We start from the raw sequence: 16509 nt of genomic DNA on the forward strand, positions 1-16509 counted from the left end.
GATTTGGTTTCGACGAGTATTTCTTTGAACATATGATACATGTATTAGAAACAATATAGGACGGAGGGAATGTTTACTTTGATTTAAGTTTACATAATGGTATACAGTAAATCAAAATTCATAATTTCACCTCGAAATTGACCCTTGTTAATTCCATTTAATGAAAATACAATTGCACAAAATAACAACAAGCACATCTGAAATGATCGAATTCGAACTTTGGGACTAAGATAAGTTTTAACATTTTAATTTGTTTTTGTTCATAGCTTTCTTTTACGTCAACGAAAACGAGTTATAGCAATATAATCGGCATCGACAGCGTACGGATTTGGAAAGTTGCCCTTCCAACTACTACAGCACAACCAACAACTGCACCGACCTCTACACCTACCACTACAGCTACCACGTCATCAACAACTACACCTACCTTTACACCTACCACTACCGCTACCACGCCATCAACAACAGCACCTATCTCTTCATCTGCTACTAATACCACCACCCCTACCACGCCATCAACAACTGCACCTAAATCTACATCTACCACTTTCACCACCACCACCAAGTCGTCAACAACTTCACATATCTCTACACCTACCACTTCCACCACCACTACCACGTCATCAACAACTACACCTACCTTTACACCTACCACTACCGCTATCATGCCATCAACAACTGCACCTATCTCTTCAATTGCCACTAATACCACCACCACTACCACGCCATCAACAACTGCACCTAAATCTACATCTACCACTTCCACCACCACCACCACCACCACCACCACCACCAAGTCGTCAACAACTGCACCTACCTCTACACCTACCACTACCTTGCCATCAACCACTACTACACCTGCCAGAGTAACAGCGGTAGTCAAACCTTCAAACGGAAATAATATTACCGAAGTCTTAAACGCTGAGGCCTTTTGCAGGACAGAATATAAACAACTATTACCAGAAAGTTGTGATTTTGACTCCAACCTCTGTAATTATACATACGTCAAGGGAAGAAATCAATGGCACACACAAGCTGGGTTATATACAACTTTATTCGAGAATATCAAAGCCTCGTCTGATGGTAAGCATATTTCTGTAAAGAATGAAAAATAATTATTTCTTCATTTACCTTAAGTGTAGTGTAAGATATTGCTTTTTTAAGGTCTGACTGAAACACCTTGTTCACTTTCGTTACATCACGCAAAATTTGGTATCTTTTCTATGATAATTACTCTCGATGATTTATCGTGTGTTTTGTTCATAAACATTGTCAAAGTTCGTGTTTTAAACTGTCTGTCAATCAAGCATGTGTCACGATGAAGTGAACCAATATATTCTGCAAACCAAACATATATTCTGCAAGCAACGAAAGTATAGACTGTTTTCATGACAGCAAACACATTCACTATGTCACAAACTAAGTTCCATTTCTAATTTAGAAAACGGACATACAATATTTGTTTGATATTTTTCAGGGAACTATGCGATAAAAGGTTCTCACCTCGGAGCAAGTACTGACCTTGTGAAAGCCAGTTTGAGTACGCCTGTACCGGAAGGGGACATATGTGTGGAATTTCAATATTTTCTATCCGGACAGGCAGCTGACCTTCTCGTGATCGCCAATATAAACACAGATAACCTACATGTGTGGAACACAACAGACAAGTTTACAAGAAGTTGGAATAGTGCAGTCATTGCCTTAAGAAGCTCTGACTCGTTTCAGGTGAGTAACGAAAAATTTACAAACTTGCTCCCTTAGTGATGAAGCATATCATTCGATTTATCAAATATACTTAAACTGAGACACATACATTTGTCTGATATTAATTAAATAAAAAAACGTAAGTTCTGTTGTTACATTACACTTCTCTAACTGTTTATTACGAACCCACATTTCACATATTTATCAACAGTAGATGGTCGTTATATATAATGCTGTTTTAACCTCGTAACAACCCTTATTAAATTCAAATATAATCTCTGAATCTATCTATGAATACTTCGAGCGCAACGTCAGTAGGATGCTTTTAAAATAATTACGTTCAACATTTCTAAATTACAGCTCTCTTTCACGACAACAAAAACAGGTTATAAGAGTTTGGTCGGCCTTGATAATGTTAAAATATACAGCTTACTGCCATTATCTACCACTGTATCAACTTCTACAACGACAACAACGCCATCTACTTCTGTATCATCTACTTCAACGACAACAACGCCATCTACTTCTGTATCATCTACTCCAACGACAACAACGCCATCTACTTCTGTATCATCTGCTCAAACGACAACAACGCCATCTACTTCTGTATCATCTACTCCAACGACAACAACGCCATCTACTTCTGTATCATCTACTCCTTCTACACCACCATCTTACAATTTAACAACTTCTCAAACAACGAAGACACAATCTACTTTTTCATCAACTAAACCAACAATGGAGCCACCATCAACCACTGTATCAACTCCTCAAACAACGACAACAACGCCATATACTTCTTCATCAATTAAACCAACAGCGAAAACACCATCTACCATTGTATCAACTACTCAAGCAGCGAAAACAACGCCATCTATTTCTTCTTCAACGAAACCAACAATGAAAACACCTTCTATCACTGTATCAACTACTCAAGCAACGAAAACAACGCCATCTATTTCTTCATCAAAGAAACCATCAACAAAAACACCATCTGCCACTGTATCAACTCCTCAAACAACGAAGACACAATCTACTTCTTCATCCCCTAAACCAACAATGGAACCACCATCAACCACTGTATCAACTACTCAAGCAACGAAACCAACGCCATCTATTTCTTCATCAACAAAACCAACAACGAAAACAACTTTTACCACTGTTTCAACTCCTCAAACAACAAAGACACAATCTACTTCTTCAGCAACTAAACCAACAATGGAACCACCATCAACCACTGTATCAACTACTCAAGCAACGAAAACAACGCCATCTATTTCTTCATCAACGAAACCAACAACGAAAACACCATCTGCCACTGTATCAACTCCTCAAACAACGAAAACACAATCTACTTTTTCATCTACTAAACCAACAATGGAACCACCATCAACCACTGTATCAACTACTAAAGCAACGAAAACAACGCCTTCTATTTCTTCATCAACAAAACCAACAACGAAAACACCATCTGCTACTGTATCAACTCCTCAAAGAACGAAAACACAATCTACATCTTCATCAACTAAACCAACAACGGAACCACCATCAACCACTGTATCACCTACTCAAGCAACGAAAACAACACCATCTATTTCTTCATCAACAAAACCAACAACGAAAACTCAATCTACTTCTTCATCAACTAAACCCACAACGGACCCACCATAAACCACTGTATCAACTACTCAAGAAACGAAAACAACGCCATCGATTTCTTCATCAACGAAACCAACAACGAAAACACAATCTACTTCTTCATCAACTAAACCCACAACGGAACCACCATCAACCACTGTATCAACTACTCCAACAACGAAAACATGGCCATTTATTTCTTCATCAACGAAACCAACAACGAAAACAACTTCTACCACTGTTTCAACTCCTCAAACAACGAAGACACAATCTACTTCTTCATCAACTAAACCTACAACGGAACCACCATCAACCACTAAATCAACTACTCTAACAACGAAAACCCCATCTTCGCCTGTAGCAACTTCTTCAACAACGAAAAAAACATCTACCACTGTAACAACTATTCCAACGATTAAAACACCATCTACTACTGTATCAACTGTACCATCTACTACTGTATCAACTGTAGTAGATGGTACAATTGATACAGTAGTAGATGGTACAGTTGATACTGTATCAACTGTACCATCTACTACTGGATCAACTGTACCATCTACTACTGTATCAATTGTACCATCTACTACTGTATCAACTGTACAATCTACTACTGTATCAATTGTACCATCTACTACTGTATCAACTGTACCATCTACTACTGTATCAATTGTACCATCTACTACTGTATCAACTGTACCATCTACGAAAACATCATCGACTTCTGTATCAGCTGCTCAAACGACACACACACCTTCAATCACTGTATCAATTACTCCAACAACGAAAATTCCATCAACCACGGTATTAACTATTTTATCTACGAAAACATTATCGACCATTGTATCAGCTACTCATACAATACGAACCTCTTCATCGGCAACACCGACCACTTCTTTACCAACAAGAACTTCCTCAACAACTTCTTCAACGACTTCTACGCCAACCACTTCTGAAGTATCATCTCTGAAGTCAGAACCATCCTCTATTAAAACACCAGCCACCATCGTGCCATCAACTGTATCCTCTACTAAACAATCAATTACAACCACAACCATGCCACCTACCACCTATAAGAAATCAAATCCACCCATTAACCTCACTACAACCATCCCAACTACTGTGAAACCAATAACATCAACCATCACTAACAAAATGTCACCGATGTCACTATCACGAAAAACGAACTCTCCGAGTCAAACATCGTCCCTTTCTGTATCTAAACAACCAGTGCATGTTCAGACTTCGAGTGGATATAGTGTTTCTACCTCGCTGTCAGGAGGAATGACGGAAACTACCACACCTTTACCTGGCTCTAGTTCAGCCAACTCAGGCAGCAAATCAAAGCTATCAGATAATGATATTGCTTTAATAGCGGGGACAGTGACTGGATGCTTGTTTGTTCTAGCCATTACATGTGTTGTTATTTATGCTATGTATAAGAAAAGACGAGAATCAGAAATTATCAAGCCTTACTTAAATACTAAATTTTGAAAATGGATGTGATAAAACATTTTTTCAGATAAACTCCCTCTAATTGAACAAATACATTACATGCTCTCATATGTAGGATTGTTATTGGTCTAATTACATTTAAGGATAGCTAAATTAAGCAATTGGTGTATTTTGGAATAATGTTTTTGATGAATTAGTCCCAGGCAAGTCATAACGTAGGCCACAGTGTTCGATTCACCTATAACAAAACCGATCTCAACTATTTGTGACCAATAAGTATACCATCTAAGAACAGACTCTGTTTGCATTTCTATTGTTCCGACATCATTGTTTTACTTCTGTACTCATAAATGTAAGATGTAAGCAATATTTGTTTCAAATCTACCGTCAGTATCTAACATTAGTATATGCTCATGCATTTCGGTGTAGCTTGAAGACATCTATATGCATGTTTTTATAGCGTTAAAACTTGTTCATATATTTCAGTGTAGCTTTACGACATCTATATGCATTTCAGTGTAGCTTTACGACATCTATATGCATTTCAGTGTAGCTTTACGACATTTATATGCATTTCAGTGTAGCTTTACGACATCTATATACATTTCAGTGTAGCTTTACGACATCTATATGCATTTCAGTGTAGCTTTACGACATCTATATGCATTTAAGTGTAGTGTTAAAACCTCTATGTATTCCATGGTAGCGTTGTTAAACATGTTCATGCATTTCGATATAGCTTACAGACTTCGTCATACATTTCAGTGTATCGTCAAAATATGTTCATGCATTGTAGTGTATTGGCAAGACATTTTCATACAATGGGTGTATCTTGAAGACGTATGCATATATTTCAGTGTTGCGTAAGGCATTTCAGTGTAGCGTTAATGCATTTCAGGGTAGCTTAAAGACATGTTCATACATTTAGTATATCTTTCAGACATGTTCATACATTTTAGTATATCTTTCAGACATGTTCATACACTTTAGCATATCTTTCAGACATGTTCATACATTTTAGTATATCTTTCAGACATGTTCATACATTTTAGTATATCTTTCAGACATGTTCATACACTTTAGCATATCTTTCAGACATGTTCATACATTTTAGTATATCTTTCAGACATGTTCATACATTTTAGTATATCTTTCAGACATGTTCATACACTTTAGCATATCTTTCAGACATGTTCATACATTTTAGTATATCTTTCAGACATGTTCATACATTTTAGTATATCTTTCAGACATGTTCATACACTTTAGCATATCTTTCAGACATGTTCATACATTTTAGTATATCTTTCAGACATGTTCATACATTTAGTATATCTTTCAGACATGTTCATACACAGACATGTTCATACATTTAGTATATCTTTCAGACATGTTCATACATTTTAGAATATCTTTCAGATATGTTCATACATTTTAGTATATCTTTCAGATATGTTCATACACTTTAGCATATCTTTTAGACATGTTCATACATTTTAGTATATCTTTCAGACATGTTCATACATTTAGTATATCTTTCAGAAATGTTCATACATTTAGTATATCTTTCAGACATGTTCATACATTTAGTATATCTTTCAGACATGTTCATACATTTAGTATATCTTTCAGACATGTTAATACACTTTAGCATATCTTTCAGACATGTTCATACATTTTAGTATATCTTTCAGACATGTTCATACATTTTAGTATATCTTTCAGACATGTTCATACATTTTAGTATATCTTTCAGACATGTTCATACATTTTAGTATATCTTTCAGACATGTTCATACACTTTAGCATATCTTTCAGACATGTTCATACATTTTAGTATATCTTTCAGACATGTTCATACATTTTAGTATATCTTTCAGACATGTTCATACACTTTAGCATATCTTTCAGACATGTTCATACATTTTAGTATATCTTTCAGACATGTTTATACATTTTAGTATATCTTTCAGACATGTTCATACACTTTAGCATATCTTTCAGACATGTTCATACATGTCAGTATAGCTTTCAGACATGCTAATACATGACAGTGTTATGTAAAGACATGTTCACATTTGTCATTGAGTATTTATGACTTGTACATATTGTATCATAATAAGGGCATGTTCATACAACTTAATGTAATGTAAAGACTTGTTCAGGATGTCAGTGTAGCTTCAAGACATCGTCAAGTGCACATTAATTCATTTCAACATTAGCGATCGTACATTCCCGTGTAGATTAAGGATGTGTTCATAGTTTGACTTAGTATTAGAACGTTTGATAAACTTCATGTTAGAATAAGTATCATGGGAATGAATTTGCACTTTGTAAGTAGGTATCACACATATGTATATACAAATACAAATATATCATCGTATGGATGTAAAAAGTTACCTCATTGTCTTTTTCTTGTATGGAAAAATGTCAATCTCTATTGTTATTTTTGTATTTACATCGGCTAATTTTTCATGTATATCTATGTCATATAAAATGAAATGCGGGCAATAAACAAATATTGAACTTATATGAAATTTGTAAAGTTCAAATATAACAAAATATCACTTCTATGAGTTTTCGTTGATATTGTCGGTATTGTTTTGTTTTAGGTATTAAAAATGTATCAAAATAAGATGGCTTATATTTGATTTATTATATACTTGTTCTATTTTACGTTGTATTTTTATTTCCTTCAAAATGCAGCTGAGAAATATTTTAAGCTGTACTAGGGCCATGTGTTCTACTTAACAGCAGGAAGACTAGATGTTTCCTGTGTCTCAACGTGAGAAGTAAATATACTGGCTAGTGCATACATGGTGCAATTTGAATAATCGAATCAACAAAATGAATTTTGCAAAAGGTAAGTGAAGTATACTTGCGTGCCCAATTCAAATCAGTTCGTTTATCATTCAGGAACCCTTCCTCGCAGTTCAGCCATGGTGTAAATAGAAAATCAATCCTTTTTTTCACATTGGACATAAAATAGTGAAATATCAAATGAACAGAAACGCATCTTTACTTTTAAGATTGATACTCTGTATGTTGTCGTGATATAATGTTCTACCCATTTCGTTATCTGACATACTAAACCTTATCCAAGTTACGTTGATAGATTCAATTAGTTATCACTGAGGTTATTATGAATAATGTATATATCACTCATATTACAATGATGATTTAAGTTTTGCTTAAAAGTAATCTGCTAAATATTGGTGTTTACAAGGTCGGAATGATTATTGATAGATGATTTGGTGTTTACGGTAGATATCAATGCTATATTGTAGAGGTACTGAATTTGACTTGCACGTCATCTCGAGATTACATTATTTAGGGTATTGCCACAACCGAAACTGACATGGTATATTCATAAGAATTGTTGTAATCGAAATCTACTTTAATCGTGACGTTGCCAATCAGGTGCATAACAGACACTTGTCGTAGTGTTGCATTAGCAGTCGAGGAAAATGGGGGTGGGGATTTACAAATTCTTCTAATGTAAGCACGATCATTCTCTGCTCAAAGACTAACGAATTTTCGGTACTCTTCTGATGTTTCCTACGTGCTAACAAAACAAAACACAGATTAGATAACACACCTGAATTATGGTAAGATTAAAGTCTTTGGTTCCGATTGAGACTTTCCCCGTGAAGATTTCTTGCTATGTTTGATTATATCAATCTTTCCTGTCACAAGATGACGTTCTGTACCTACCTACCTTCACTTCTTCATATGCTATAATCAATATATGATTATAAACAAGCATCCATAATACCTACGGCGGAAGCATTGGTACTTAAAAGCATTTGCTATTTAGACATATACTCCCTTCGACCGATTTCTACAAGTACTACTGACATTATCGCATGAAAAAACATTCTGTAGATTCATACTTTTCATGGCCATTTGTCTGACGTGCTGATGTTGACAACTCACTTTATGGTAGATTGACAAGGTGGGGAGATAACTCCTACCTGTAGGAATGAATTTGTAGTTTGCAATTTTAAGCATTTATTTGGGCATTCGTTTGGAGTTTATAAGGCATTGAAGGAAAGGTCCGTGAGACAGTATCAGACTTTCTTATTGATGCCTAGTTTCTGTATTACGATCCTTATGAGTATTGATTAATACCTACATAGTTAATTAATACTTCCATAGTTCTAATCTTAGACAATCAGATGTGCTAAATCCAATTTACATATACCGAGGTACTGTATCATACACATCCTCAGGTTTTTAAGTAATATTGACCTCTCCTCACTCACTTAATAATATCACATTGCTATACGACTGAACACCCAAACTTAGTCATGTGTCAAGTGTATGTAAGGGGACCTAACTCTTACATTTTTGTGTGAACTGAAATACCTATTTTTTTTAAGCCTGGTATTATTGTGTATTGAATTCGGAGATGTGTTGATCATTTTCGTTTGATAAATAAGAGTAAACGTTTTGGTGTATTGAAATATATTCTAACTAACTATTTTGGGGTGTTGAAGGATACATTAACTGTCCATTTCTGTGTGATGAATTAACTTGGTATTTTATGCATTAAAGGGCATATATGATACATGTGTAATATTTGACAATTATTGAAATTGCATGTTTTATTGTGCATTGCATTTAAATCTTTTTGCGGAATTCCTTCATAAACATACATGAAGTTAAATGACCAGACCGATTTTGACTGATTTAGTGCTCACACTTGAGCCTGAAACAGTCCTTGTCATTATTCTCATCTTACCTTCTCCCAACGCTGTGTTGCCATCAGATAAGCTTGAATGTCCATGTGAATTGCTAGAGAATCGACATAAGAGTACTGCTCTTGACTCTCTTCTTATTCTCACCGTATCCCGTACGCGATGTTGAGTATCTGCATTTATCTATTACGACTGCAATACTGAGGACTCCTCCCATATCTCGTGCACGCCTAAAGGTGGTGCATTAAAGCAAATTACTCAACTAGTCTAGGGCAACCACAAATAAAGTTTATTTAATGTTTGATGTACACATACCATGTGTAGCTAGATGTATAGACTTTAAAAATTTATGAAAAGTGTTAGGCAACTGTATTCTTTTTTATATATTGTACGAAAAGTATGACAACATGAAAGCCATTTTCACAAAGAATGAAACACCTCAATATCCATATTGAATATTCTTTGTCATGATTGATCTTTGTCTTTCACAGATATACCATGATCCTGTTTACTCAAAAACAGAAATTAAAATTGCTCACAAAACCGGTTCGCCATTTTTAAGAGACTCTATAGAGTACATTCTGACAATTTACTCCACATAATAACATTTAAAAGAAATATATTTTAAGTGGATACACTAATAACCAAAGTCGTCAATTGCAAGAGAGAGGAAGATGTAAAATAGACAAGCAAGCTATTTAAGAATAAGAAATCCATTAATCTATAATGAAAATCATATTGGTATTCTTTTTGAAATAAACATAAATATGGAAGATTTAAAAAAATAACTGTTTTACTCTGAAATTTTAATACTCATTAAACAAAATTTCAAACATTGACTGACGAGTTCTTGTAAAACAACCACAATTACACTTTGTATATAAAAAAAAGCTATCACCTGTCAAATAGACTTTGGAATTATTCGAAAACTTGCAGACACAAATATTTCTACTTGATAACTGAAGGATAAAGACAAAGCTCTTAAATAGTGGCGATTAGCATTTGCGCCTTTTACGTTATATCTTTTTCATGGCAATTAACAATTTATGTTTATCAATGATCATAAAACACAGAAACACAACAATTCTCTGCTGTTAGTACAAGGAAATTGAATCACTTGTGAAAATGAGATACAATGCAACTCTGCACTACAGAAAATGTGACAAGCACGCGTATATTTTGGAACTGTTGTGCAGAGGTATAAGACCTATGGTCAAACGGAATTCACTAGATAATGCTATTAATATATTTTTATAACGTTAAAAAAGTAAAAGATTTACGTAACACACACTGACTGTACCATTAAAATTTGGTAATAAATACAGTAAGCAAAAAACAAAACAAACTATAATTCATCATATACCTTTTCAATCTCAAACAGATTGATGGAATCATATCATCTCAAAAAACCCATAGAAACATGTTACATATATATGCTACATTGTGACGGTCTTATTATGTACTGAATGTTTCGTGAAGTAAAATAAATTGCCGATGACGAATTAAAAACTACACAAATAAACCAAAAACTACAACTTTGTAGTGACATATTTATACTAACGTAAGCATATCTGATATTACGTATATAAGCATTCCCACCTCTCAGGGTTGTCTCCCACTTACCACGTCGTCAGTAATATGAAAGAATGCAAACATTGAGTAGTATAGGATATTCACTGGATAAATAAAATAATTTCAATTTAAAACTTCAAAAATAAGATGAATTACTATTATTTTGAATAATTTTTATCGCACGACGTCAAACTGACCATTTTTAAACCTATACAGTATCATTTTTATTAAGGACTCAATAAATGAAAGCTTTGATTATTGATATAAACGTTACAAGATAAACATTAAATCTTTACACTCGTATATTAAAAATAGAAAAAACAATATATGATATATATACCAAATGTCACATAAAAGATTAAGTCTGAACTTAAACTCCAAACAAAGAAAGACATAGGAACTAAGTAGGCATCAATACAAAATGGACACATTGCCTCTGTCAATTAAAAAAGGCAAAAAACAATCCAACAAACAAACACGTAAGCTGCAGGGAAAATTAACTCAAGTCGCCAAATGTTGCTTACTCTATGGTCAAGTATTGTTGATATGTAATAACCGTTGTGCTACTGATATATAAAGCCTTATTACGTCTTTTCGTATTACAGAGTTATCTGCTCTTGTGAGCAGGTATTGATTGTTACGTCATTTGTTTGTGAGAGTGACGTCATAAATTTTTTGAGAAAACGACGTAATTTTCTCACACAAACTAATGACCTAACAATCAATACCTGCTCACAAGAGCAGATAACTCTGTAATACGAACAGACGGAATACAGTACAGTAACACATTTCATACTAATGTGGTGAACTAGGAATATACAATGTTACTCAATGGAATATATATATATGATGATCTGATCTTATCACAACAAATCTGCTAAAGCAGGGGAAAAGACTCATTCATGCCAGGAAGTGTAGGATAGGAACATAGGTGTTTTCAAATCAGGTAAAACCCGAGGCTTTCCTGGGGATTATTCACCGATTTGAAGATCCCGATGGTGGAACTTCATTGTTGTCCCATTGTGACGTCAAGCACGTGAAGAGGGGGTGTCAGATTAATAGATTCCTTCAATCTCCAGGGGAAAAATTCTGATTTGCCAAACATGTGATCTTACGAATCTTTTCCCGATGGATGAGATCGCCGATCTACACTCCAAGAGTAATAATGAGTCTTTTACTCTCACCCTATTTGTCGTTATAGACATAATGCATTGTTTACATGACGTCAATGCGTTGTAAACCTGACGTCATGCAAGTGTTATAACTAGAGAACCCCTTACCCCGTTTCAATCCTAGGTTGAGATTATTAGAATCGCTCATCCTTTTGGGGTTGAGATTCCCCTATCTCACCAACAAGGGGGTGAATAATTATTTTTCTCTTACCCTAATGACAACCTCACATGCTAAATTCAGGGTTGACATGACGTTGATGGATTGTTGACGTGAAGTGATTGTATTGTTGAAATTGTTGAAGTGACGAAAAGGGGAATCCCCCGTCTCAACCCCTTGGGTCTGGGGTGAGACAAGGAAATCTCACACCTGTAAAAGTGCGGATACACCTGTCCAGGGTAAGAAAAAATAGAATCTGTTCTCATTTTTGGGGTATGACAGAAAAATCTCAAACCAAAGGGTAAGATTCTTAAAGGTCTAGCCCAGAGCTTTGCAGAGGACAAGATATTTAATTAACTTACGCCGAGGTTTGATTTTTTCAAAAGTAAGGAATGATCATTTTTCTCTCACATCAAATATAAGAGGTAACTTCATGAAATACAAATCGTTGATTTCATAATTTCAAGCAATCGGAGTTACCTCCCCTGATCTGCATATCAATTACATAGCATTTAATAGTATTTAATAGGAAAAAAGATGGACGCAGGCAAATATCAGCCATTATAACCCATATCAATAATACAATACATACATACATGTTTAATTAAAAAATTACATGTAAAAACTTGGAGTTGAGTCTATAACTCTCTATGGGAAACTATATATATGGTAGTCCTTATAAGTGTTGAATCTAAAGATTCTATGATAAAATGCCGTTACCGTAGACAATAATCGTATTAAAATACCTCCTTCCACAAAAGATTTTATCAGTTAGAAATCTCTTAAATCTTATTTCGACTTCACTAATGAGATGCTGATAACTCATTTGTCAAAAAGCTGATAGAAATCACCTTCACATCAATAGATCGCAGATACAATTTTAAATACGAAAGTTAAAAAAATCTTTGATCCTACTTTTATGAAGACTACTACATGTATCTAAATATCAGTCGGTTTACATATTAAAATTGTAGAATGTACAAATACATCAATTAAAGAAGTTGTATCTCGGTTGTATCGGACACTGTATCATCGCTCGGCTGCTGTAAATCCTTCACAACTGAGGGTCCAAATATGTCAGCAAGTCGTTGACATATATTGGCATGCCTGTCAGTGATGGGAATGTAATAGCCAAAGCGTTTCAATGCCGCCGATCCTTTTAGATGACTATTGCTGTTACGGGTGGAGTGGTCAAAGTCGAGCAATATTAACTTCCGGTCGTAATCATGTAAGAAATACGAAAAAGCACTGGAATAAGCTATATTCTCACTTCCGTACGAAAGCACAACTAGAACAGATTTAGAATTCATAATAGTAGAAAGCATGATGGCATCAGTGGTTTCTCCTGGTGTTGTGTCAGCACATGGTATAAATACCTCCAGTCCCTTGCTCAAAAGGAACGGTTGAAGTGTCTTAAATATATATTGCCGAACATCATAACTTTCCTCGTCGAATTCGATGAAAACATCATAAATCCATTTTTTACGCGAATGTGGCTTGAGAATTTTCCTTTTTAGTAAAAGTATTTCAAATTTGAATTGAACTGCTATCAGTACCCAAATTAACATACAACAGAGAGCAGAAAGAAGTCCAACCATGACTTGGAGAAGGGTTTCGCTTGTACCAACTGGGCAATCGAGATAACTAGTGGTGACGACTTCTGCTGATACGACACCTTTGAATGTTTTACACATCAATTTACTGGACGAATTATCTCTCGTAAACCTCATCCAGTCTCCTATCCAAATATTGTCACAGTCACATGGTAAAGGATTGTCCCCAAAATCAATTTTACTGGCATCAAGTTTTCTAATTGTTTCAGGGATACCTTTAAGCATGTGCTCATTCAAAGTTATTTTTGTCGCTTGTGTGAGCGAACCTATCGCTTCTGGAGATATAGATTGTATAGGATTATCAGAAAGATCCAAAAGAGACACCTTATCGAGGTAATCGCGATATTCAAGGTTGGCAATATGGTTTTTAGCAAGATGTAGTTCAACGTTAAGTTTGGTAATGGGTACTTTTTCAGGAAGTGCTGTAAAGGACGAGTTTTCACAGTTTACTTTCAGTCTGTGCTTTGATGGCTGTTCTATACATTTACAACCTTTCGGACAAAATTGTTTGACATCACACACAAGTAAATGTGTTAAATTCTTGTCCTCCAAAATGTTCATGTAAGTGTAGTTTACCATATTAGGAGGTCCCGCGCAGTAATATTTCATAGAGTCGGTTTTGGCAAAGAAACGTCTCTTAAAATCTTCCATAACTCTAAAAAGTGTCAGAATAAATCCCAATCGACAGTCGCACATAACCGCCGTTCCCTCCATGAAAATTCTGCCATGCTGAAAGACTTTAGATATCAATGGATAATCCTGGGGATGACTTACCAACAGAAGGCTAAGTGGATGATCTGGAAATACACAATTTGATAATATGACCTCCCCACTTCCGTATGTCTTATTAGGATTGAGACGCATGTCTGCAGTATTAACGAACTTCCCAAAAAGGCTGTGAGTGTAATTGACCTCACAGAACAATGCATTTTCTGGAAAGACGTTGGTGATATCAAGCGTTTTTAAGATATTCTGAGACACATCCACATGGTAAGTTTGGACACCTGCAATATTGAAGATATTCGGATCCATTTTCTGTATCAGGTTGTGTGATAAATCAACCTCGCGAAGATTTCGTAAATTGATGAAAGTTGTGTTGGAAATGTACTTGAGTTTATTTCCTTTTAATTTCAATGTGTCCAAATGAACCAAACAAGAAATGTTTGCTATTTCTTCAATATGATTGAATGAAAAATCTACTAAAACTAAGTGTTGAAAACTGCAGATATTGCCGGGAAAATATCTTAATCTTCCGTACACATGATCCACCGAATACAATGTTGACTGGCTTTTGTCTTGTTTGTTGATCTTCAACAAAGCCTTATCCCTTACCGAGTTGTATTCGACATGCACTTTTCTCAAATAAGATGTTTTGTTGTCGTCCCATTCTGGTTTGGAATGACAGGCACAGCAGCGGTCACAGTAAGTATCATTCTGACACCAGGTAGGACACAGAAGATGTTCCTTGGGAGTCCCCATGCTCGGAACAAACCGGAAACTTTGACCACTGGTCAAAGCTACCGCCATGAGGGTGGTAAGGGCAAAGTACTTCGAAAGGAAGAAAGCATTTGAGGAAAACTTGTTCTCCATCTCACACTAGGTATATGTTATCCTATAAAGACCTGCCCAGATACTGACGTGAAGTTAACGAATAACTCATTTTTACGGATTGAAACGGATCGATATTTGATCGTGTTATTCTTGAAATACGGAAGATCATTCGAGCAAAGTGAAACATTTTTGTAAGTTTCGTTTCTTTATGTGAGTGTGTGTTATGAATCTTTATGAATTGGAGACACTAAGTCCTCAAAATTTTGATTTACTAGCTCGAAATTTTGAGTTAAAAGAATCCCAATAAAGCTACTTCACTTGACACTAATGTTCCTTCGTATGAAATATTGACTGCCATCGGAAAATAATTTATCAGCTGAGTAAAAAAAATTTGGGCTTAACACTGTAGCAGGTAAAATTACTGGTCGCAATGATATAATAGATATATAATATAGTCAGCTGTTAAATGTAGGTTTATTTGAAATGGACATTTTATCTATGTCATGTAACCGATAATACACTGCATGTGCTTTATTTACAATGTCTATCAAAACTTATATATATTCGGAACACATTAAGTGTATTTTCCCCAAATAAATGGTGTAAAAGTGACGCATGCGAAGTGCCGCTAATGGCGCCTGATGAGAAAAGCCCGCTGGATCATCTTAAATAAAACATTGGTCATTTAAGTGTTTAAAATATATGGAAAACAAAAATGTTGGTCAATTCGTATTTTAAGACTACTTTTTAAAAAAGTTTTTGAAACTGTACCAGACACCAAATAATCTTTCAGTCACATTTATTACCTTTTCGAATCACGTTGTCAAGTGTTTAACGATCAGATTTGCGATGCGCATGCCCACATATATAAATATGGAATGTAAACAAACAAAACACTGACAGAAATATTCTTATCTGGGTATTCTTTGTCAAAAAATGTGTCTGGGAAA

At 35.0% G+C, this 16509-nt stretch overlaps 1 protein-coding gene across 1 annotated transcript; it reads left to right on the plus strand.

Annotated features, from left to right (window-relative positions):
- The first annotated feature begins 2442 nt into the window (after nt 1-2442).
- On the plus strand, nt 2443-3375 carry LOC110445730 (salivary glue protein Sgs-3-like). Its single transcript, XM_021490509.1, has one exon. It carries the CDS (start codon nt 2443-2445, stop codon nt 3373-3375), a length of 933 nt encoding a protein of 310 aa, XP_021346184.1.
- Nucleotides 3376-16509: the final 13134 nt, after the last annotated feature.

This window comes from Mizuhopecten yessoensis, unplaced genomic scaffold (assembly GCF_002113885.1).
Source record: "Mizuhopecten yessoensis strain PY_sf001 unplaced genomic scaffold, ASM211388v2 scaffold2329, whole genome shotgun sequence".
Taxonomy (NCBI): Eukaryota; Metazoa; Mollusca; class Bivalvia; order Pectinida; family Pectinidae; genus Mizuhopecten; species Mizuhopecten yessoensis.

Coding starts and splice junctions, on each gene's coding strand:
- LOC110445730 (XM_021490509.1), top strand. CDS start 2,443: ATGGAGCCACCATCAACCACTGTATCAACTCCTCAAACAACGACAACA.